Raw genomic sequence first — 24,472 nt, 5'->3', positions numbered from 1 at the left:
ACACTCAATTGAGAAAATGTTCTCAAAAATTCCACACTTATGGCTTTCGAAATCATTAGGAAAATATTCTTAAAATCTTCAAATTTACAGCATTGGTCGTCCTTACAAAATTCTCTTGAAAATTCACGGTTATGGTCCTAGGGATCCTTGAGAAAAGATTCTAAAAACTATTTAAAGCCTTTGTGGTTCTTGAGAAAACACTCGTTAAAAAATCCACATTTAAGCCTTAGCCTTAGGGTCCTTGAGAAAATATTTAAAAAATCCCATAGCTTATTTGTCATTAAAAATATGCTTTAATAAAAAATTCAGGCTTATGGCCTTGGTGTAAAAAATTCATGCTTATAGCCATGGTGGTACTTCAGAAAATATTCTTACAAAATTCCCCATTCATAACATCTAGGGTCCAACTATGCCAATGTACTTCCATCATTTTCCTACAGGGTAAGACAAAAAAAATGCAACAAAATCTAACGCCATAATTTTAAAAACTGCTGGACAACGATTGTTTTCTCATCGGGGAAAACCAAATTCGCCAGTTCACCACTTTCGGCCAAGCTAAGGAACTCTTTAGATCTTTTGAGACTATTTTCTTTCTTTTGCGGTGTAAGCTCTTGGACTTTTCAATTGGGGAATTTCAATGGTTTTATCCCGAGCTCATTTTTCAATATTTGCCGAATGGAATATTGTGATATGTTCAGCTTACGAGCCATTTTTCGGCCACAGCAAAGCTGGTTTCGATCAAGTCGCTTCTTTACTTCTCGAACAATTTCAGCTGACGTTGCTGCTTTTTTCCGTCCACTTCCTTAACGTCGGGCTACGCCACCAGTACCACGGTAACGAGCGATGGTACGAGACGCAAAATATTTATTCACATTTAAATGCTGGAGTGCTCTAACGATAGCCATAGCCACTTGTGGTTTTCCAGCCAAATATAAAGAAATCACACTATCACGCTTGAACTCCATCACGAATAACTTTTTTTACGGAAAATTCTCACCAAGATGCTTTTGTACGCTTGTAAACAATATAATGATCTCTTACTGGAATAATTTTAACAGCTGTGGGACGATTGCCTTAGAAATAACAGCAGTCTGAAATTGGTTGCAGTTTTTTCATCTCACCCTGTATTATGCTTTCCGAAAAAGAAAAAAAATCTTAGAAGTATGAAAATTTAGTATGACGTTTTGAGGCGAACTGTTGGTTGAATCTAAAATTTTAAGGTGGACTTTTCGCTGACAAAGTAACGGGCACTTTCTAGTTTATAATATTAGAAAAATCTACGTTGATGGATGATACTTTGAAAAATATTTTTAAACAACTAATTTTGAGTGATAGTCCTTAAAAAATATTTTTTAGAAAATTCACGTTTATTCATGCTCCTTGGAGAAATATATTTTCATTGAGGGGACCTTTGAAAACATAATTTTTAGAAAATCCTCATTTGTGTATGGTCTTTGAAAAAATAGATTCGCGTTCATAGGTCCTGTGAAAAAATATTAAAAAAACAGTAAAAAAGTCCTAAAGTCGTGCGGGGCCGATATTATGATACCCTACACCACTTTGCTAATTTAGTAGAGCTCCGCATGACAATTAAAAGTTTTTTATGGGAGAATTCAATCTTACACGCTATGATTATAATTATAATTTAAAGTTATTCCGAAGTATTTGTATGTTTTAAATTCGGACTTGCACTGTCCATTTGGTGCACAATTAATTTGAAATCGGATAAAGATATATATGGGAGCTTATCCAAATCGGAACCGGTCTCGATAAAATTTGGCAAAGATATTTCTGAGCTGTATTTGATTTATTTCCCCAATTATTGCTGTTACAGAGTGCATATTACGACTGCGGAGGACAAAAATAACAAATCGGATGAACAATATATATGGGAGCTATAGCTGTATCTGAACCGATCTTCACCAAATTTGACATACTAGCTTCTAGACTCATTTCGGTCGTATGTCCCAAATATTTGACGTTTGGTGCACAATAAAAGGCAAATCGGACGAAGATATATATGGGAGCTATATCTAAATGTTTACCGATCATCTCCAATTTCAATAGGGTTCATCCTTGGGCCAAACAAGTGATTTGTGGAAATTTTCATTTGGATAGGGCAATAAATGCCAGCTGTACTTTGTTTACAAAAATACATGGACAGTCGGACGAACAGACGGACGTACATGCATAAATCGACTCAGAATGTGATTCTATGCAGATCATCAAAAGGCACCATGGGTCTATCTCGCTTCCTTTTTGCCTGTTACAAACAAATGCACACAGACATAATACCCTGACCACCTTGTGGTTTAGGGTATAAAAATATATGGACAATGCAGGATCATTCGCATGGACGCAGGTTCTTGAAAATGTATGTTTTTTTATACCCCCAGCCATATGGCTACAGAGGGTATATATCATTTGATATGGTCAAAACATGGCTCATCGACATAACGGTTTTAGACTATAGGTCTCTCTGAACTAAAATCCGTTTCAGGACATTTGGGGTCGATCTAGCGATGTTCGTTTGTCCGCCTTTCTTCCTGGCTGGCTGGGAAGGGAGTATTCGATTTGGTCCAAACTTGGTAAATCGTAATATTATTATCAAAATTAGATCGAGTTCGGAGATGAGCAATATCGGTCCAATCCTTCTGGTATCTCCCCCATAGAAGGTCGAAATTTTCAAAACATATTTCACTGCACAGAGAGAGAAACGATAATCCGATTTTTCTCCAACTTTGCAAATCCTAATAATTGCGTTAAGGCTAGTTCAGGTGTGAAAATGGACAATATCGGTACACTCCATCAAGTACCTCCCCCACAGAGGGCCAAAATTTGGAATAATTACAACCCTTATAAAATGTGATGCATGAGTCTAATTGTCTTTAAATTTCACACCTTCCAATAATTTTATGAACCCAAGGTCTGGTTTTAAGATGGAATATATCCGTCCACTCCTTCTAGTACCTCCCCCACAAATGGTCGAAATTTTCAAAAAATTATATTTTCTGCACAGAAAGAGAAACAATAATCCGATTTTCCACTAACTTTGCAAATCCAAATATTTGCGTCAGTGCTAGGTCAGGTGCGAATATTGACAATATCGGGCCACTCCATGAAGTACCTACCTCACAAAGGGTCAAAATTTGAAATATGAATCCGATTATCTTCAAATTTTACACATCTCAATAATTTTATTAACCCAAGGTCTGGTGTAAAGATGGAATATATCGGTTCACTCCTTCTGGTACCTCACCCAACACAAAAGGTCAAAATTTAAGTAAAACAAGTAAAAAGTATCGGTCATATACCCTCAGCCAATGTTCGATTATTTAAAAATATTTTGACTTCTGTTATGATTGTTCAAATGTTTAACTCCTTATGCAATAGATTCCGAAGGAATATTGGCCATTTCGTATCGGACCTAAATAAATATTATATAAATATTGCGATATGCTAGGTTTGGACTGTGTTGTGTTAATGGAAATATTGGGAAGTACCAAATCATGAATGGAATCGGATGTCAATTTCGCTTTTTATGAGCTTCATGGATATGCAAAATTTTGAGCCTTTGTGGGGGAGTACCAGAAGAAGTGGACCTATATATCCCATCTTCACAATGGATCTTTTGTTAGTGGAAATAATGGGATGTGTGAAATATAAAGAGAACCTGATTCTTATTTCGGATATCATAAACGTTTTGGTTATTTAAACTTTGACCCTTTGTGGGGTGGTACCAGAAGGAATGGTCCGATCTCCACCGTTTTTTTTAACAGATCCTGTCTTGATAGAAATATTCAGATGTGCCAAGTCTAAATGGAATCCAATGTTAATTTCGCGTTTCATAAGCTTCATGGATTTTAAAAATTTCGACCTTTTGTGGGGGAGGTACCAGAAGGAGTGGACCGATATATTCCATCCACACATTTGTCCTTTTTGGTCCTTGGGAAAATATTCTTCAAGTATTCACGACTGTAGTCTTGATGATCCTTGAGACAATATTCATTAAAACTTCAGGTTTATAGCCTTGGCGAAAAACGCAGCACGTTTTTGCCACTCAGTTTTTTTTTTTTTTTTTTTTTTTTGAAAAAAATTCGTTTAAAAATTAGCATTTTTATCTGTTTAACGTCCTTTAGACAAAATTCCTATAAAACTTTCATTTATAGCATTGGTGGTTCTTGAGAAAATATTTAAAAAAATACAACGCCTGGGACCTTGGATATCATTGAGAAAATGTTCCTTAAAATCCTTGAGAAAATAATCTTAAAATACCACGTTAATATTCTAGATGCTCCTTAAAATAAAATAAAAAAACCACTCTTGTAGCCTTGGTAATCCTTGGATGGTGCGACCTTGACGGGCTTTTAGAAAATATTCTTAAAAAATCCAGTCTCATAACCTAGAGGTCCTTTGGAAAATATTCCTAAAACCCAATTTAGTGGCTTTAAAAAATCCACTCTAATATTCCTAAAATCTTCACATCTACAGCTTTGGTCGTCCTTATAAAATTCTATTGAAAATCCACGCCCTAGGCATCCTTGAGAAAGTATTCTAAGAAAAAACACTTTTAAAAAATCGACATTTATAGCCTTGAGGGTCCATGAAAAAATATTAAAAAAAAACATAGCTTAAGGGTCATTACAAATATGCTTTATTCATTACGAGATTTAAGTACGAAATTTGAAACGATTCCGGTCAAAAATCATCAAAATGCCGAGTATTGGGGGGAGGGATACCGTTGTATAGGGGCCATACAATATCGTGGAGCTTTATAGACAATTCTCTTCCAGGGGAATAAAATGCTAAACTACTTATGTGGATTTTCATACAATTCGTTGTCCTTGAAAAATATTTGATAAAAAATCCACGCTGGGAAGATGATTCTTGGAAATATATATTCGTTCCTAATTGATTCTAATTTTTATAATCCACACCTATAAATTGACCTTAAAAAATGTACATTTTTTTTTTTTTTTGTTTTGAAAACCACCGTTGATGGGTTGTCCATAGAAAAATATTTTTAAAAAATCCCTTGGATTTTTTTAATCCGTGTTGCTGGTCCTTCGAAAACTGTTTATTTTTTTTTAAACATCTACGATGATAAATCCTTTGATAGATTATTCTTTTATTATTCTTTATCCTTTGAAAAAAAAACTTTATTTAAAACTCTCCTTTGAATGATCCTTTTAAAAAAAATATTATTAAAAAATCCAAATGTAAGCATTCGATAATCCTTCAATAATAGTAACTAAAATGCCATCGTAATGTGGCTGTCATTATCCCTCTAAAATATCCTCCAATCAATCCATAATTAACTAATACAAATTCCACATCAACGCACATCTACATTCAACAAAATTCCATACACCAACCAACCGCCATAATCAATATGGAAATCACAAAATTATCTCCGGCTGGCAATATGGCTAATTTGATCAAATAAAATCTCTATCGCAATTTTATCTACCCCTCACCCCCCCCCCCCACACACACACACACACACATGACGATTAACCTCAACTAATAATGCCAGCAGAGATTTAATTAATGCAGGTGCTGCAATGCATATAAAGTGATTACAATCAGACACTCGCACACACACACACACAATCACAATTTCGTTAACATATTCTAAAAATCCGCAGAACATGCCCTAATTATATAAACATATACACCGACACACTCTCACATGCACTTCATTAGGATTTGTTGTCATTGGTTAGATGGGCCATTGTAGTGTTAATGGGCCGACACAGTGTTTGATGCTGGCAGACACTTAATTATTATGTCAACACGCTTCACCAGCCACACTCGACACCACACACACACACACACACATACATGCACACATAGGTGGCAAAATTTGAGGAATTTGCAAATATCGAATACTTTAGTAATCAGAAATGAAATACGGATTTTGAAGGACTATCAGAGCTGTTAAAAGGGGATTGTAAAAATAATTCATTTTCGTGGGCCGACAGTTTTTTTTTTTTTTTTTTTTTTAATTTAATTTGTAATTTTTTTAACAATGAATTTTCAAGGGATATTTTTTTTAATTTTTAATCCAAACTTATGGGGATTTAAACTTTTTTTTTAAAGACCCGACATAGAATGAAAAAAATATGCTTTTAAGTATTATGTAGGGATCTGGAATATATTTTTGGTTTTGTTTACAAAATCTACGTTCACTGGTGCTTAAAAAATCAATAACATGATTCAACCTTCATGTGGAAAAAATTGTTCTTTAAAAATCCACGTTTCTTGGTCGGAAAGTCCCTGCGAAAAATTATTTAAAAAATCCACGTTTATGATTTGGAATATCCTTGAAAAAAATATTTAAAAGTTCAGGTTTATTTTGGTACATGAGAAAAATGTTTAACAATTCACATTTATGGTCGGAAGGTTTTTGAACAAAATTATTTAAAATGCCACGTTTATTTGGTCGAAAAAAAGATGAAAGATACTTGAAAAACAAAAATACTTAAAAATCCAAGTTTATTGTTGTGATGGCTCATGAGAAAAATTTTTGAAAATTTTTCGGATAATATTCGAAAAAAAATTGTTTCAAAAATCCGCGTTTATAGTTCCGAAGGTCTTTGAACAAAAAAAAAAAATATTAAAAAATACGAGTTTTGGGAAGGTCGTTAAAATATATATATATATATATATATATATATATATATATATATATATATATATATATATATATATATATATATATATAATATATATATATATATATATATATATATATATATATATATATATATATATATATATATATATATATATATAAAAAACACTCGTTTATTGTTGGGATGATCTTGAGAACAATTATTTAAAAATCAACGTTTATTGGCTAGAAGATATTTAAAAAAAACTATTCAAAAAATCCACTCTTCTTTGTCAGAAAATGTTTAAGTTCTTTTTCTAATAGATGTTTATTGTTGGAATGCTTGGTTCCTGAGAAAAATTATTTTAAAAATCCACTTTTTTTTAAATGCACGTTTGTTGTTTGAAAATTAATTAAAAATTTCACGTAATTTGGTCGGAAGGTCCTTGAGAAAAAATATTTAAAAAATTTTAAGTTTTTTTATATTAAATACACGTTTGTTGTTGGAAAAGTAATTAAAAATTTCACATTTTGTTGGACGGAAGGTCCTTGAGAAAAATTATTTAAAAAAGTGACTTTTACTGTCCATTAAAAAAATATTCAAAAAATAGACGTTTGTGGATGGGATAGTCCTTGACCTTAAAAATCCACTTTTATTGGTGATCCTTGAAAACGGTTATTTAAAAATCCACTTTTATTGGTGATCCTTGAAAACGGTTATTTAAAAATCCACTTTTATTGGTGATCCTTGAAAAATTATTTAAAAAATCCACGTTTATTGTTAGGAAGGTTCTTGAGAAAAATTATTTAAAAAATCCACGTTTATGGGTCGGAAGGTTCTTGAGAAAAATTATTTAAAAAATCCACGTTTATTGTTAGGAAGGTTCTTGAGAAAAATTATTTAAAAAATCCAGGTTTATGGGTCGGAAGGTTCTTGAGAAAAATTATTTAAAAAATCCACGTTTATGGGTCGGAAGGTTCTTGAGAAAAATTATTTAAAAAATCCACGTTTATTGTTAGGAAGGTTCTTGAGAAAAATTATTTAAAAAATCCAGGTTTATGGGTCGGAAGGTTCTTGAGAAAAATTATTTAAAAAATCCAGGTTTATGGGTCGGAAGGTTCTTGAGAAAAATTATTTAAAAAATCCACGTTTATGGGTCGGAAGGTTCTTGAGAAAAATTATTTAAAAATCCAGGTTTATGGGTCGGAAGGTTCTTGAGAAAAATTATTTAAAAAATCCACGTTTATTGTTAGGAAGGTTCTTGAGAAAAATTATTTAAAAAATCCAGGTTTATGGGTCGGAAGGTTCTTGAGAAAAATTATTTAAAAAATCCAGGTTTATGGGTCGGAAGGTTCTTGAGAAAAATTATTTAAAAAATCCACGTTTATGGGTCGGAAGGTTCTTGAGAAAAATTATTTAAAAAATCCACGTTTATTGTTAGGAAGGTTCTTGAGAAAAATTATTTAAAAAATCCAGGTTTATGGGTCGGAAGGTTCTTGAGAAAAATTATTTAAAAAATCCGCGTTTATGGGTCGGAAGGTTCTTGAGAAAAATTATTTAAAAAATCCAGGTTTATGGGTCGGAAGGTTCTTGAGAAAAATTATTTAAAAAATCCAGGTTTATGGGTCGGAAGGTTCTTGAGAAAAATTATTTAAAAAATCCACGTTTATGGGTCGGAAGGTTCTTGAGAAAAATTATTTAAAAAATCCACGTTTATTGTTAGGAAGGTTCTTGAGAAAAATTATTTAAAAAATCCAGGTTTATGGGTCGGAAGGTTCTTGAGAAAAATTATTTAAAAAATCCAGGTTTATGGGTCGGAAGGTTCTTGAGAAAAATTATTTAAAAAATCCACGTTTATGGGTCGGAAGGTTCTTGAGAAAAATTATTTAAAAAATCCACGTTTATTGTTAGGAAGGTTCTTGAGAAAAATTATTTAAAAAATCCAGGTTTATGGGTCGGAAGGTTCTTGAGAAAAATTATTTAAAAAATCCAGGTTTATGGGTCGGAAGGTTCTTGAGAAAAATTATTTAAAAAATCCAGGTTTATGGGTCGGAAGGTTCTTGAGAAAAATTATTTAAAAAATCCACGTTTATTGTTAGAAAGGTTCTTGAGAAAAATTATTTAAAAAATCCACGTTTATGGGTCGGAAGGTTCTTGAGAAAAATTATTTAAAAAATTCACGTTTATTGTTAGGAAGGTCCTCAAGAAAAACTATTCAAAAAATCCAAGTTCGTTATTGCGATTGTCCTTGAAAAAAAAAAAATATTTAAAAAAATCTATATTTGTGGGTGGGATAGTTCTTAAAAAAATTGTTGAAAAAATTCACGTTAATGGGTTGGATGGTCCTTGGAAAAACTGTTGAAGAAATCCACGTTATTTTTTGGAATGGTCCTTGAGAAAAATTTTAATTAAAAAATCCAGGTTACAAGAGGTTACTTGAGAAAGATTATTTCAAAGATTGTCGTTTATTGCTGGAATGGTCTTTGAGAACAGTATTTAAAAAATCCACGTTTATCGCTGGGATGGCATTTCAGAAAAAAATATTTAAAAAATCCACATTCATGTTTGAGGTAGTACTCAAGAGAAATTATTTAAAAAATGTTTGAGGAAAAATATTTTAAAAAATGGAATTCGGTGAGAAAAGCTATTTTAAAACTCTTTGCTTATTGCTGGGAAAGTCCTTAAAAAATCAGTAAAAAAAATTATTGAAAATCCACATTAATTTTTGGGAACGTCCTTGAGAAAAATTGTAATTATAAAATTCAGGTTTTTGGTCGGAGGGTACTTAAGAAAGATTATTTCAAAGATCGTCGCTTATTGCTGCGATGGTCTTTCAGAAAAATATATTTAAAAAATCAACGTTTATCGCTGGGATGGTCTTTCAGAAAAAAAAAATTTAAAAAATCCACGTTTATTGTTGAGGTGGTACTCAGGAAAAAATATTTAAAAAATCTTTGAGGAAAAATATTTTAAAAATGGAATTCGGTGAGAAAAAACATTTAAAAACTCTTCTTTTAATGGTGGGAAGGTCCTTAAAAAAATCATTAAAAACACCCAATATTTTGGTCGGAAGGTCCTTGGGAAAAATTAAATTAAAATTATTTAAGCACTCACATTTATATCTCAGACAGTTCAAGTGCATAAAAACCAATGTTTTTTGAAGGACTAATAACATGCCATTTTTAAGAATATATTTTAAGAACTTTTTTTAAGGCTATTTTTTAAAGACCATTTTTTTGGAGGACCAATAAAGGTTTACTTTTTACAAGTGTTTTATTCAGTACCATTTTAAGAATTCCTTGAAGAAAATAAATTCGAACTGTTTTTTTAAAGAATATATATTTAGAGGTCATTTTTTATCCCTCAGAGGAAACCTTTTGTATTCAGTTCAAGGACCAATGTGGATGCTTTGAAGAATATTTTACAGACCATTTAAAAAAATGTTTTATAGACCATTCTTGTATTTTTTTCCAGGACTAATAAATTTGTATTATTGTTAAAGGTAGTTTTTTGGGGATATTTATTTAGCTTGAGGTCATATATAAATTTCCATCAAATATTTGGAACTACAACACAGGAGATAAATTTAATAATAATATTTATTAATCGACGTTTATTGGATCCTTGAAAAAAATAATTAAAAAATCGACATTCATTGAATCCTTGAAAAAAAATCCTTGAGAGAAAATCCACATTTATCTTTGAGAAAAATTATTAAAAAATCCTTGTTGGTGGCTTTGAAGGTCTTTGAGAAAATTTTTTTTTTGAAAAATCCTCGTTTTTTGATCGTTGGTCCCTCGAAAAAATATATATTTAAATAAATCACGTTTATTAATGAGGTGGTCCTTGAGAAAAATTATTTAAAAAATACACGTTTATGGGTCCGAAAGTCCTTGAGAAAAATTATTTAAAAAAAACACGTTTATGGGTCCGAAAGTCCTTGAGAAAAATTATTTATAAAATCCACGTTTATGGGTCCGAATGTGCTTGAAAAAAATTATTTAAAAAATCCATGTTCATTGCTGGGATGATTCTTCAGAAAAAAATATTCGAAAAATATACATTTATTGGTTGGGATGGTCCTTGAAAAAAAATATTTAAAAAATTTTCCGAAAAAATTATATAAAAATCCACGTTTAATTCTGTGATGGTCCTTGACAAAAATTATGTAAAAAACCACGTTTTGTAGTGGGGATGGTCCTTGAAAAAATTATTAAAAAATCTAAATTTATGAGTGGGAAAGTCCTTACATTTTTTTTTAATCCACATTGAAAAATTGAAAAATTGTTAAAAATCCAAAAAAATGAAAAATTGTTAAAAATCCAATATTAGGGAAGGTCCTTGAGAAAAGTAATTAAAAAATCCAGGTTTTTTGGTCGTAGGATACTTGAGAAAGATTATTTGAAAGATCGTGGCTTATTGCTGGGATGGTGTTTCATTAAAAAATATTTAAAAAATCCACATTTATTGTTGAGGTGGTACTCAAGACAAATTATTTACTCTCTATTTAATGTTGGGAAGGTCCTTAAAAAAAATATTAAAAAATCGAAAATAAGTGGAACTACAACACAGCAGATAAATTTAATAATAATATTTAAAACTAATATTTATTCAATTGAACATAAAATTGCAAAATTCATTCGAGAAACTTTGCAAAAAAAAAAAAAACCTTTACCACATTTCATCCCCCCAAACACCGTCTCTACCCCACTTAGGCCCATTGATTGTGCATAACATCCACGAATACCGTACGCGAATGCATTGTCCCGTACGCATGGATGACCTGTTCATTCTCCAAAATCATGAACAGGGCAAAGATGAATGCCACCGTTCCCAAAAATACACTGAACGATGGACGCAGTTCATAGCCGCTGAGAGAGAAACCGAAAATCGTGACACATTCGACAATCGCCATGAAATAGAAAGCCGTGGTCGTATTATCGGTCAGTGAATACTGGGCAAATGCAGAAATATGAAAAGACAGCAGAAAAAAAAACACACGCTCACACACACACATACAATTTGTTGTCATGCGGCGATATTGGTGGCGACTTCCACATCATTTCACCCGCAGCCTGCATCGTAACTTACCACATGATTTGTGCCGAAACACACCGAGAACAGCATCACCGGCAATGCTGAGTAGGCTATAAAGAGCACCGAGCCCATGACAAAACCCAAAGCCATTTCGCGATAGTCATTCTCCATGAGTGTGACCACAAAAATGCCTTCTATTTTTAGAGGGCATCCCGGACATGGACATGAACATGAAAATTGAAATTCGTTATTTTTCACTGCCTTACGCACCGGGCGATGAAAACCCCCCCTAACACTTACCCACAAAGACATAGCTAAAGGGAAAGGCCAGTATCAGTATATCATCATTATCCATGTCGAAGAAATAATTTAAAAATTGCCAGAGAATGCAGCAAATTTCCAAATCGACAATGTTGAAAAGCATAAAGCCCATCACGAGGCCCCATAAGGAGAGGAGCTGAAAATTGAAAGGGGGAAACGGTAAAGAAATGCTAGGAAAAGTCAGATGAAAATAATTTGAGGATATTTCTTCAAGGACTTTCAGACTAAGAATATTGGATTTTTAAGGACTAATTTTTCAAGGATTTTTAAGGACTACTTTTTCAAGGATTTTTAAGGACTACTTTTTCAAGAAACGTCAATTTTGAAACACAATTTTTAAGCACTATCAGATCACGAAGCACGAAGATAAGGAAATGTGGTTTTTAAGACCTGTTTCTTCAAAAACGAGCAGATGAAGAAGAGTGAAATTTTCAGGTCCCTTTTTCAAGGACTATCAGACTTAGAAATCTAGAAGGGATCTTTATTTAATCCACCTTTATGGAGAACCTTAAAAATCATTTTTTTTAACGTTGTTAAAGGAGGTCTTTCGGGAAACTTCTCTTAAAAATTCTATGATTATGAACATTCTTTAAAAATATTCTTTTGAAAAATGCTCGTTAATAGAGGTTCTTGAAAATATTCCTCTCCGAACAGTACACATTGATAGAGGTCCTAGAAAAATAACCTTTCAAAAATCCTAGTTGAAAGATGGTCATGGACAAAAAATTATTTATAAATCCTGGATAATGTACAGTCCTTTAAAAATATTCTTCCCAAATCCTCATAAGTTTTCTCACAACTTCTTGAAAAAAATAGTCTTTTTAAAAGTCCACGTTGAAGGATGGTCCGTTGAAGGATTCATGCTGATGAAGGTCCTTAAAAAATTATTCATTAAAAAATCGACGTTGGTGGTCATTGGAAAATATTTTTAGATACGTGGTCATAAAAAATAACCTTTCAAAAATCTTAGTTTAAAGATGGTCATGGACAATAAATTATTTATAAATCCTGGATAATTTATAGTCCTTGAAAAATATCTTTCTTAAATCCGAATCAGTTTTCTCACAACTCCATGAAAAAATATTCTTCTCAAAAGTCCACGTTGAAGGATGGTCCGTTGAAGATTGATCCGTTGAAGGATTCATGCTGATGAAGGCCAGAAAAAAATATTCATTAAAAAATCGACGTTGGTGGTCATTGGAGAATATTCTCGTTAAAAATATTCTTTAAAAAATTTAGGTTGATAGGTCATTCGAAAACATTTTCTTTAAACAAGTAAAAAAGCCGTAAGTTCGGTCCGGCCAAACTTTGAATACCCTCCACCATTTGGTACAAAATTTGGCAATTTTCAAAAAAATTAAATCCGTTAAAAGTTCTGCTAAAATCTTAAAAAATACCGAATGTAGCCGTATATTAGGGTCTATACGACGACGTGGATCTGCATAGGCAAATACCAAATTTGAAACAATTCCGGTCAATAATGTCGATAAAATCATTAAAATACCGAATATCGGGGCTATACGAAGACGTGAACCTACATAGCCCATTTTCTGTCTTAAGCCGTAGTAGCTATTATGAACTTCAAATACCAAATTTGAAACAATTCCGGAAAATAATGTCGCTAAAATCATCAAAATACCGAATATCGGGTGGTAAGGTTATATGGGGGCTATACGAGGACGTGGACAATACCAAAAGTCCTGCAGACATAATACATATTTGAGTAAAATTTTACCAACCTACTTCATTTCGTTCGGAAGCTAGAGTGATTTCCACAGACGGACGGACATCGCTAAATCGACATAGAATTTTATGCTGATCAAACTGTGTGGGGTCGAAAAAGTATATTTTGAGGTGTTAAAAACGGAATGACAAACTTAATACACCCTCCATACTATGTTGGAGGGTATAAAGGGGAATCCGGGGTAAATATATACAGGAATCCGGGTGAACGGACGTCGGGTGTTCGGAGTTTGTGATGGTCTTAGGATCATAGACGATTGGAAGGTGATCGGAAAAATCTAATGAATTGACGTCGGTTGTCCCAGGATTACGATTGGAAGAAGATCGGGAATTCTGGTAATAGTCGTCGGGGATCAAGACGTTCGGCTTGCAGTTGATCCGAGGATAATCGAGAACTCTGGTGAATAGACGTCGCGGATTACAATGTTCGGAATTCTGGTCGTCGGGTTTAAGGATGATGGCGCTCGGATTGTAGATGATGTCGCTGATCGATTTCCAATCGGGAACTCTTATCAATGGTCTTCGGGGATGATATTCTTCGGATTGTTGGCGATTTAAATAAAATAAATGGGAATCTGGGTGAAAGGACTTCGGATCATAAGCGATTGGAAGATGATAGGAAAATCTAATGAATTGACGTCGGTTGTCCAAGGATTATGCTGGTGACAATTTTAAGAAGATCGGGAATTCTGGTAATAGTCGTCGGGGATCAAGATATTCGGCTTGCAGTTGATTCGAGGATAATCGGGAACTCTAGTGAATAGTCGTCGGGGATCACAATGTTCGGGACACAGATGATCCGAGGATAATCGGAAATTCTGGTCGTCGGGGTTCACGATGTCGCTGTTCGGTTTCTAATCGGGAACTCAGGGGAATGGTCATCGGGGACAACGATAATGACGCTCGGGTTATATATGGTTTCGCTCTTCGGTTGGTAGACGATGCCGCTTATCGGGCTTTGATCGGAAAATCCAGTTAGGGACCCAGATAATGACGCTTGGGTTGGAATGGAACGGTTTTGCTTCTCGGGTTGGAATTTGTTTCTAATTGGGAACTCTGTTCGGTTTCGAATCGGGAACTCTTATGAATGGTCATCGGGGACCACAATGATGGCGCTCGGGTTATAGATGACTTCGCTCTTCGGGTCGTAGACAATGCCGCTGAACGGACTTTAATCGGTAAATCCGGTCGAGGACCCAGATAATGACGCTTGGATTATAGATGATTTTGCTTCTCGGGTTGGAATTTGAAACTCTGGCGAAACGGCATTCGGCTCACAGGTGTTCGGACTAGATGATCCGACTATGCTACGGTCTACGAATAGCTCTTCTTTACTACTCTAAATTTCTGTTGGGATAGCGAGCCCGAAGCTCCAGTGTCTATCTATTACAGGCCATTCGTGTTAATAAGAGCCAGCCCAAAAAAAATTACTACGTACCTTTCGGCCTCCTACAGTAGCCGCCCTCTCCCGTAGACCGAAATGAATGCCATTTATATTACCACCATACCAAGTTAAGGCGATTTATTTATACCCTCCACCCTACAAAGCATGGAGGGTAAGTTCGTCATTCCGTTTGCAACTCATAGAAATAATAATCTTAGACCCAATTCTTGATCAGCGTAAAACTCTAAGAAGATTTACACCTTGTCCGCCCTTCCGTCCGTTCGTCTGTTGTAATCACGCTAGAGTCAAAACAATCAGGATATGATGCTAAAATTTTGCAGAGGTCAGTCTTTTTGTCTGCCGGCAGGCCAAGTTCGAAGATGGACTATATCGGTCCTCGATATCGCATAGCTCCCATATAACGTTACCACCCGATATTCGTTATTTTGATGATTGTGGCCAAATTTTTTCAATGAAATTGTCTGAAAATCCACAAAAGAAGTTCGTTCTGAGTACTTCACCCCCTGGTAGAGTATGGGTCCACGATATCGTTTATCCCCCATATAACGTTACCTCCCTATATTCGGTATTTTTATGATTTTAGCTACATTTTTTAATGGAATTGTCCGAAAATCCACACAAGGAGTTCTTTCAATGCACTTTACCCCCTAGAAATTTTTATATAGGTCCACGATATCGTATAGACCCCATACCTCCCAATATTCGGCATAATAACGATTTTAAGGACATTATTCACCTGAGTTGTTTCAAATGTCGTATTTGGAATTCGTAATGGGTACTACAGCCTATGACCAGAAATTGTCTATGCAGGTCCAGCTCTTCGTATAGCCTCAATATAACGGTACCTCCCAATATTCGGTATTTTGACGATTTCAGGTACAATACTCACTGCAGGTCCACGTCTTCGTATAGCATCATATAAAGGTACCTCCCGATATTGGGTATTTTTACACCGGATTTTTTCAAGTTTCGTATTTGAATATTCTAATGGCTTATGACAAAAGTTGCCTATGCATGTCCATGTTTTCCAAAATGGCTATACCAGGTATTTTTAGAATTTTAACATTATTTTTAACGGATTTTATATTTCGTTCCAATTTGTGGAGGGTTTGACTCGAACTTACTGATTTTGTACATGTTTTCGGTTTACTGTGGTTTACGGTGTGATCTTTTTCTCACGTTACTGGTTCTTTGGAGAATTTTTCTTTAAAGAGAGTGAGCAATGCCCTCTTTAAAAATATATACTATAAAAAATAGCGTCGGTGGGCATCCTTGAAAATATTAATAAAAACACGTTGGAAGGTACTTTGGAAAAATATTCTTTAAAAAAAATCCACGTTACTAAGTCCTTTGGGAAAATAACCTTTAAAGAGTCCTTTAGAAATATTTCTTTAAAATATGAGGGTCCTAGAAAATATTTTCTTTTAAAACATACGAATCAACAAAGATCCTTGAAAAATTATTATTTTTTTTAAAATACGCACCAATGGGAATCCTCTTTACAAATCCACATTTATAGTAACTTTATAAAAATATTCATGTTGAAAAAATCCACGTTACTAGGCCCTTTGGGAAAAATATTCTTTAAAGAGTCCACGTTGCTAGGTCCTTAGAAATATTTCTTTAAAATCTTTTTGTCGATGAGGATCTCAGAAAAAAATATATTTTTTTAAAACATACGAATGGAACGAAGATCCTTGAAAAATATTTTTTTTTTTTAAAAACTAGGCATCAATGAAGGTCCTTGAAAAATATTCTTTACAAATCCACGTTGATAGTAACTTTATAGAAATATTTATTTTTTTTTTTTTTAAATTAGAAATACATGTTGATAGGACCTTTATAAAAATATTCTTTAAAAAATCAACATTGCTTGGTCTTTTGGAAAAATATTTAGAAAAAAATCAAAATCGATTAGTCTTTTGAGAAATTATTCTTGGAAAAATCCAGGATGGTGCTTAAGAAATATTCTTTAAAAAGCCACATTTCTGGTTCTTTGGAAAAATATATGTTTTTTAAATTGAGTTTGAATATTCCTCTAAAAAATATATTATATTCAAATATCACAGTGTGGCTTGTTTGTTCGGGATACCGTAGTATTTTGTTGTTGCAAAATGGTCTGGCTTTATCCCTTTATTGTTGTTTTTATAAAAACAACGTTTGTTTATTAGTGGAGAACGATGGTAATGTTTACCAGGGGGTAAGGCAGGGAATACCTAGGTTTCGGAAAGAGCCACCAATCCTCATCAGTTCCCTTGTTTTTGTCTGGGATATTCTCCCCAGAAGTTATTTTAAAAATAACTTCTATGACAAAAAACATTTTTTACCCAAGTGACGAGATCGTAAGCTCAATAGAAGAGGAACCAAAGAATTAAATAAAACTAAAATTCTCTTGGAAAGTCTTCTAAATCTTACAACCGCACTTATAAACATTTACATCTTTCTCCACTTGTTATGCTTTCGTTCAGCCTGAACGAAGTAGCATAACCATGTAAGTTGGTTTTGTCTGTTACAACAAAAACCCCTTCGTCGACCGTGCCTTGTCTATTAATAGAACAGTGTGGCTTGTTTGTTCGGGATACCGTAGTATTTTGTTGTTGCAAAATGGTCTGGCTTTATCCCTTTATTGTTGTTTTTATAAAAACAACGTTTGTTTATTAGTGGAGAACGATGGTAATGTTTACCAGGGGGTAAGGCAGGGAATACCTAGGTTTCGGAAAGAGCCACCAATCCTCATCAGTTCCCTTGTTTTTGTCTGGGATATTCTCCCCAGAAGTTATTTTAAAAATAACTTCTATGACAAAAAACATTTTTTACCCAAGTGACGAGATCGTAAGCTCAATAGAAGAGGAACCAAAGAATTAAATAAAACTAAAATTCTCTTGGAAAGTCTTCTAAATCTTACAACCGCACTTATAAACATTTACATCTTTCTCCACTTGTTATGCTTTCGTTCAGCCTGAACGAAGTAGCATAACCATGTAAGTTGGTTTTGTCTGTTACAACAAAAACCCCTTCGTCGACCGTGCCTTGTCTATTAATAGAACAGTGTGGCTTGTTTGTTCGGGATACCGTAGTATTTTGTTGTTGCAAAATGGTCTGGCTTTATCCCTTTATTGTTGTTTTTATAAAAACAACGTTTGTTTATTAGTGGAGAACGATGGTAATGTTTACCAGGGGGTAAGGCAGGGAATATCTACATTTTTAACGGTATTTCAAAAACATTTTTACTAGGCCCTTTGAGAAAAATTTGGGAAATCTACGTTGCTAGGTCCTTTAGAAATATTTTCGTCGATGAGGATCCCAGAAAAATATTTTTTTTTAAATACGAATCCACGAAGATTCTTGAAAAATATTTTTTTTAAATACACATCAATGGAAGTCCTTGAAAAATATTCTTTACAATACTACGTTCATAGTTCCTTTATAAAAATCCACGTTGATAGTACCTTCATAAAAATATACTTTAAAATTACATGTTGAAAAAAATCAACGTTACTAGGCCCTTTCGGAAAATATTATTTAAAGAGTCCACGTTGCTAGGTCCTTTAGACACATTTCTTTAATATATTTTCATCGATGAGAATCCTAATCAAATTTTTTTTTTAAAAAATACGCATCAATGTAGGTCCTTGAAAAATATTTTTTTACCACGTTGATAGTACCTTTATACAAAATATTCTTTAAAAAAAATATTTAAAAAAATATCCACATTGCTTGGCCTTTTGGAAAAATATTAAAAAAAAATTAAATTATAAAATAATAAAAAATAAAATATATTATTTTCAAATAGCTACATTTATAACGGTATTTCAAAAACTAGGCCCTTTGGGAAAAATATTCTCTAACGAGTCCACGTTGCTAGGTCCTTTAGAAATATTTTTTTTTAAATATTTTCGTCGATGAGGATCCTAGAAAAATTTTTTTTTTTCAATACGAATCGACGAAGATCATTGATAAATATTTTTTTTGTTTTAAATACGCACCAATGGGAGTCCTTGAAAAATATTTTTTACAAAGTTATAAAGTTATATCAACGTGGGTAACTTTATAAAAATATTCATGTTGAAAAAAATCAACGTTTCTAGGCCCTTTCGGAAAATATTATTTAAAGAGTTCACGTTGCTAGGTCCTTTAGACACATTTCTTTAATATATTTTCATCACTGAGAATCCTAGAAAAATATTTTCTTTTTAAAAATACGAATCAACGAAGATCCTTGAAAAAATATTCATTACAAATCCACGTTGATAGGACCTTTATAAAAATATTCTTTAAAAATACATGTTGAAAAAAATCAACGTTACTAGGCCCTTTCGGAAAATATTCTTAAAAGAGTTCACGTTGCTAAGTCGTTTAGAAACATTTCTTTAAAGTATTTTCATCGATGAGAATCGTAAAAAAATTTTTTCTTTTCAAAAATACGAATCAACGAAGATCCTTGAATTTTTTTTTTTTTAAATACGCATCAATGGAGGTCCTTGAAAAATATTTTTTACCACGTTGATAGTACCTTTATACAAAATATTCTTTAAAAAAAAATTTTTAAAAAAATATCCACATTGCTTGGCCTTTTGGAAAAATATTTAAAAAGAAATTAAAATCGACGAGAAAAATATTCTTTGAAAAATCCAAGAAGGTCCTTAAAAATATTCTTTAAAAAAACCACATTGCTCGTTCTTTGGAAAGATAATTTTTAAAAAACTGAGTTTGAATAGTCCTCTAAAAAATATATTATTTTCAAATAGCTACATTAATAACGGTATTTTAAAAAAAATTTTTACTAGGCCCTTTGGGAAAAGAAATATTTCTTTAAAATATTTTCGTCATTGACGATCCTGGAAAAATATTTTTTTAAAAAATGCGCATCAATGGAGATCCTTGAAAAATATTCTTTATAAATCCACGTTGATAGATTCTTTATAAAACTATTTTTTAAAAATACTTCTTTTAGAAATCAACATTGGTCTTGGAAAAATATTTTTTAAAAAAAATTCAAAATCGATTAGTCCTTTGCGAAAATATTATTTGAAAAGTCCGCGTCGATGAAGGTCCTTAAAAAATATTCTCTAAAAACCCACATTGCTAGTTCTTTGGAAAAATATTTTTAAAAAAAAAAACTAAGTTGGATTAGTCCTCTAAAAACATATTATTTTTAAATAGCTACATTTATAACGGCATTTCAAAGTCATTTTTAATAGGCCCTTTGGGAAAAATATTCATATTTTCTTTAAAATATTTTCGTCGATGAGGATCCCAAAAAAAAAAAATATTTTTTTTTTTTCAAAAAAAATACGAATCGAGGAAGATCCTTGAAAAATATTTTTTTTTAAAAAACACGCTTCAATGTAGATTCTTGAAAAGTATTCCTTTCAAATCCACGTTGATAGTACCTTTACAAAAATATTCTTTAAAAATGCATGTTGCAAAAAATCAAAGTTACTAGGCCCTTTTGGAAAATATTCTTTAAGGAGTTCACGTTGCTAGGTCCTTTAGACACATTTCTTTAATATATTTTCATCGATGAGAATCCTAGAAAAATATTTTCTTTTTAAAAATACGAATCAACGAAGATCCTTGAAAAATTTTTTTAAATACGCATCAATGGAGGTCCTTGAAAAATATTCTTTACAAATATACGTTCATAGTTCCTTTATAAAAATCAATGGAGATCCTTGAAAAATTTTCTTTGCAAATCCACGTTGATACTTCCTTTATAAAAATATTTTTTAAAAATACATGTTGATGGGACCTTTATAAAAATATTCTTTAAAAAATCAACATTGGTCTGGGAAAAAATATTTAAAAAAAAATCAAAATCGATTAGTCCTTGGGGAAAATATTCATTGGAATATGCGCGTCGATGAAGGTCCTTAAAAAATATTATTTAAGTAGTCACATTGTTAGTTCTTTGGAAAGATATTTAAAAAAAAAAAACAAAGTTTGAATAGCCTTCTAAAAAATATATTATTTTCAAATAGCTACATTTATAACGGCATTTCAAAAACATTTTTACTAGGCTCTATGGGAAAAATATTCTTTAAAGAGTCCACGTTGCTAGGTCCTTTAGAAACGTTTCTTTAAAATATTTTCATCGATGAGCATCCTAGAAAAATATTTTATTTAAAAAATATGCACCAATGGAGGTCCTTGAAAAATATTTTTTACAAATCCACGTTGATAGTATATTTATAAAAATAATCTTTAAAAAATATCCACATTCCTTGATAATATTTAAAAAAACAAAATCGATTAGTCCTTTAGAAAAGTATTTTTTAAAAAATCCAAGAAGGTCCTTAAAAATATTCTTTAAAAAAACACATTGTTGTTCTTTAGAAAAATATTTTTTAAAAAACTGAGTTTGAATAGTCCTCTAAAAAATATATTATTTTGAAATAGCTACATTTATAACGGCATTTTAAAAACATTTTTACTAGGCTCTTTGGGAAAAATATTATTTAAAGAGTGCACGTTGCTAAGTCCTTTAGAAATATTTCTTTAAAATATTTTCGACGATGAGGATCCTAGAAAAATATATTTTGTTTAAATACGAATCGACGAAGATCCCTGGAAAATATATTTTTTTTAAAAATATGCATCCATGGATATCCATGAAAAATATTTTTTAAAATGCATGTTGATAGGACATTTATAAAAATATTCTTTGAGAAATCAACATTGGTCTTATAAAAATATTTAAAAAAAAATCAAAATCGATTAGTCTTTTAGAAAAATATTTATTGAAAAAGCCAGGAAGGTCCTTAAAAATATTCTTTAATAAACCAAATTGCTTGGTCTATGGAAATATATTTTTTAAAAAACAGAGTTTGAATAGTCCTCTAAAAATATATTATTTTTAAATAGCTAAATTTGTAACGGTATTTCAAAAACATTTTTACTAGGCCTTTTGGGAAAAATAGTCTTTAAAAAGTCCACGTTGCTAAGTCCTTTAGAAATATTTCTTTAAAATATTTTCGTCGATGAGGATCCTGGAATTTTTTTTCAAATACGAATCGACAAATATCTTTGAAAAATATTTTTTAAAAAATACGCATCGATTGAGGTCCTTGAAAAATATTCTTTACAAATCCACGTTGATAGTATCTTTATAAAAATATATTTTTTTTAATTAAAAATACATGTGGATAGGACCTTTATAAAAATATTCTTTAAGAAATCAACATTGGTCTTGGAAAAATTTTTTTTTTTAAATCAAAATCGATTTGTTCTATGAGAAAATATTCTTTGAAAAATCCGCGTCGATGAAGGTCCTTAAAAAATATTCTATAAAAACCCATATTGTAAGTTCTTTGGAAAAATATTTTTTTAAAAAACTGAGTGTGAATAGTCCTCTAAAAATATATTATTTTTAAATAGCTACATTTATAACGGCATTTCAAAACATTTTTATGAAACCAGCATTGGAGAATGGCTTTTTAAGAAAATGTTTTTAAAAAAGTCCTTTGGCTGCTTTAAAAAAAATATTAAAAGTCCTCGTTGATTGCTGTTGAAAAAATGTCCTTTTAAAAATCCACATTGTTTTATCCTTAAATACATTTTTTTTTTTTAAATCAATTTGCTCCTTTAGAAAATAAAACTGAAAAATATGTATATTTTTAAATATTGTCTTAAAAAATTATTTAAATTCAGGGTTATGATCCTTTGGAAAAATATATTTTTTAGTTTTTTTTTTTTTCTGCCTATATTTTTACAATTTTCCTTTGGAAATTGTGTCCTTACCTCATGATTAGTTGGTATCCTTTGAGAATGGGTGAGAAATATTATTAGCAATGTAACACTAATTCCCAATATAAGTAAAGAGAACATGGTATACGAATCCAAGTCCAATGTGAACAAGAGGAGAGGAAATATTAAACAGCTGCCACAGGATATGGCTTTGCACCAACCAGCCAAATGACGTTCAGGATTGACCACAGGTATTAGCAAGGCCAAGAGAATATAAAAAGGACTCTATGGAGGATAATTGCAAAATAGAAATATTTTTTTTTAAGAAAATAGTATTTACCAGTAAAATTTTAGATAGGATGGAATGAGAACCCAACGCCTTCATGGGATTGATGCAATTCCAAAACTGCTGCCATGGCTGGACACTCAAATCGATTTCATTATATAGCAAATCCGGATAGGAATCACTTTCAATGGACTCTATACTCGTGGATAAAATATCAACCTCTTCCACAATATTTGGCTTTCGAAAATACCTCCTCAGAGAGAACACTCTGCAGATAATATAGAGCATATAAATCACAATACTTATGTAGGCATGTATGTGTATCGTCGGTTCCGCTTTCAGATATTCTTCTTGATTTTCATTCAACATTTCATTAAAGACTGCGGCATATAAATACACCCAGCCTAGGGTTAGGAACAACATATCCCTTAGGAATATCCTTCCCTTAAAACGAAATCCTCCACGATAGGAGAGCAGACCCAAACCCATGACCCAACAGGTGAAAATTTTACCAAATGTCATGGCATGCAGCAAGGAATCGGAGCGATTATATTCAAAGCAGGCGAAGATCATGCAAAGGGCACAGGGTAGGGTGAAGAGTATGCCCAGCACCAGACAGCCAAAATCATAGCTGGGGATATTTAAATACTTTGCCAAGGCAATGGAGTTGGGAAGGAGGCTGTAAATTGAAACGGATATTAATTTTGGAATATTTTGGAACTCAAAACACTTACAAATACCTCGCATTCACATACAGACTTATGGCATAGAGCAGCAAAATGAACACTGCCAAGGTCATGGCTGGCAGCCCCCACAACAACGAGGCATCCCAGTGCAGGATACACTCAAAGATATATAAATAATTTATTAGGCTAACCACACCGCTGCAGCTGGGGGTGGTCTTCACAAACTGACAGGCATCTGTGATATTTTCATTATAATCCTGCGGCCGATAGCAATTTTCTTCCTGGAACCAAAAAATAGAAATTTTTAGATCCTTGAACATGATTCGAAGTTGTCTTACCTCTTCAATGTTGCCCACGAAATCGTAATGCCGTTTCCTGCGGGTCCAGTTTCTAAAAATTAATTCAATAGATCTATTGGTCTGAAGGGAAAAATTTTCGAACATTTGTCTCGTGTCAAAAAATATATTTTTATATTTTTCAAAATATTCGAAAAATAAATTTAAATAATGTCAGTCCATGGTACAATTATTCCACATGGTCTCAATAAAAAAAAGTAAAAACGCTGTAAGTTCGCCCGGGCCGAACTTTGAATACCCTCCACCATTTGGAACGAATTTGACAATTTTCAAAAAAAAAAAAAAGAATCCGTTAAAAATTCTGTTTAAATCTTAAAAATAGCAAATGTATCCGT

At 32.3% G+C, this 24,472-nt stretch overlaps 1 protein-coding gene across 2 annotated transcripts; it reads right to left on the bottom strand.

The window, feature by feature from the left end:
- Nucleotides 1-11,309: 11,309 nt before the first annotated feature.
- On the bottom strand, nucleotides 11,310-24,254 carry LOC101899828 (mitochondrial sodium/calcium exchanger protein). Of its 2 annotated transcripts, none has more exons than XM_020039389.2 (7): nucleotides 24,120-24,254; nucleotides 23,830-24,062; nucleotides 23,150-23,774; nucleotides 22,864-23,094; nucleotides 11,955-12,111; nucleotides 11,709-11,848; nucleotides 11,310-11,571 (listed from the first exon to the last, which is right to left on the bottom strand). In XM_020039389.2, the coding sequence occupies exons 1-7, from the start codon at nucleotides 24,222-24,224 to the stop codon at nucleotides 11,329-11,331; spliced, it is 1,734 nt and encodes a 577-aa protein (XP_019894948.1). In that variant the 5' UTR covers nucleotides 24,225-24,254; the 3' UTR covers nucleotides 11,310-11,328. The 2 variants fall into 2 exon arrangements, with proteins under 2 accessions (XP_019894948.1, XP_005190902.2); XM_005190845.3 differs by having other exon boundaries at nucleotides 23,836-24,062.
- Nucleotides 24,255-24,472: the final 218 nt, after the last annotated feature.

This window comes from Musca domestica, unplaced genomic scaffold (assembly GCF_030504385.1).
Source record: "Musca domestica strain aabys unplaced genomic scaffold, Musca_domestica.polishedcontigs.V.1.1 62, whole genome shotgun sequence".
Classification (NCBI taxonomy): Eukaryota; Metazoa; Arthropoda; class Insecta; order Diptera; family Muscidae; genus Musca; species Musca domestica.
This window is presented reverse-complemented; position numbering and strand designations above follow the sequence as displayed.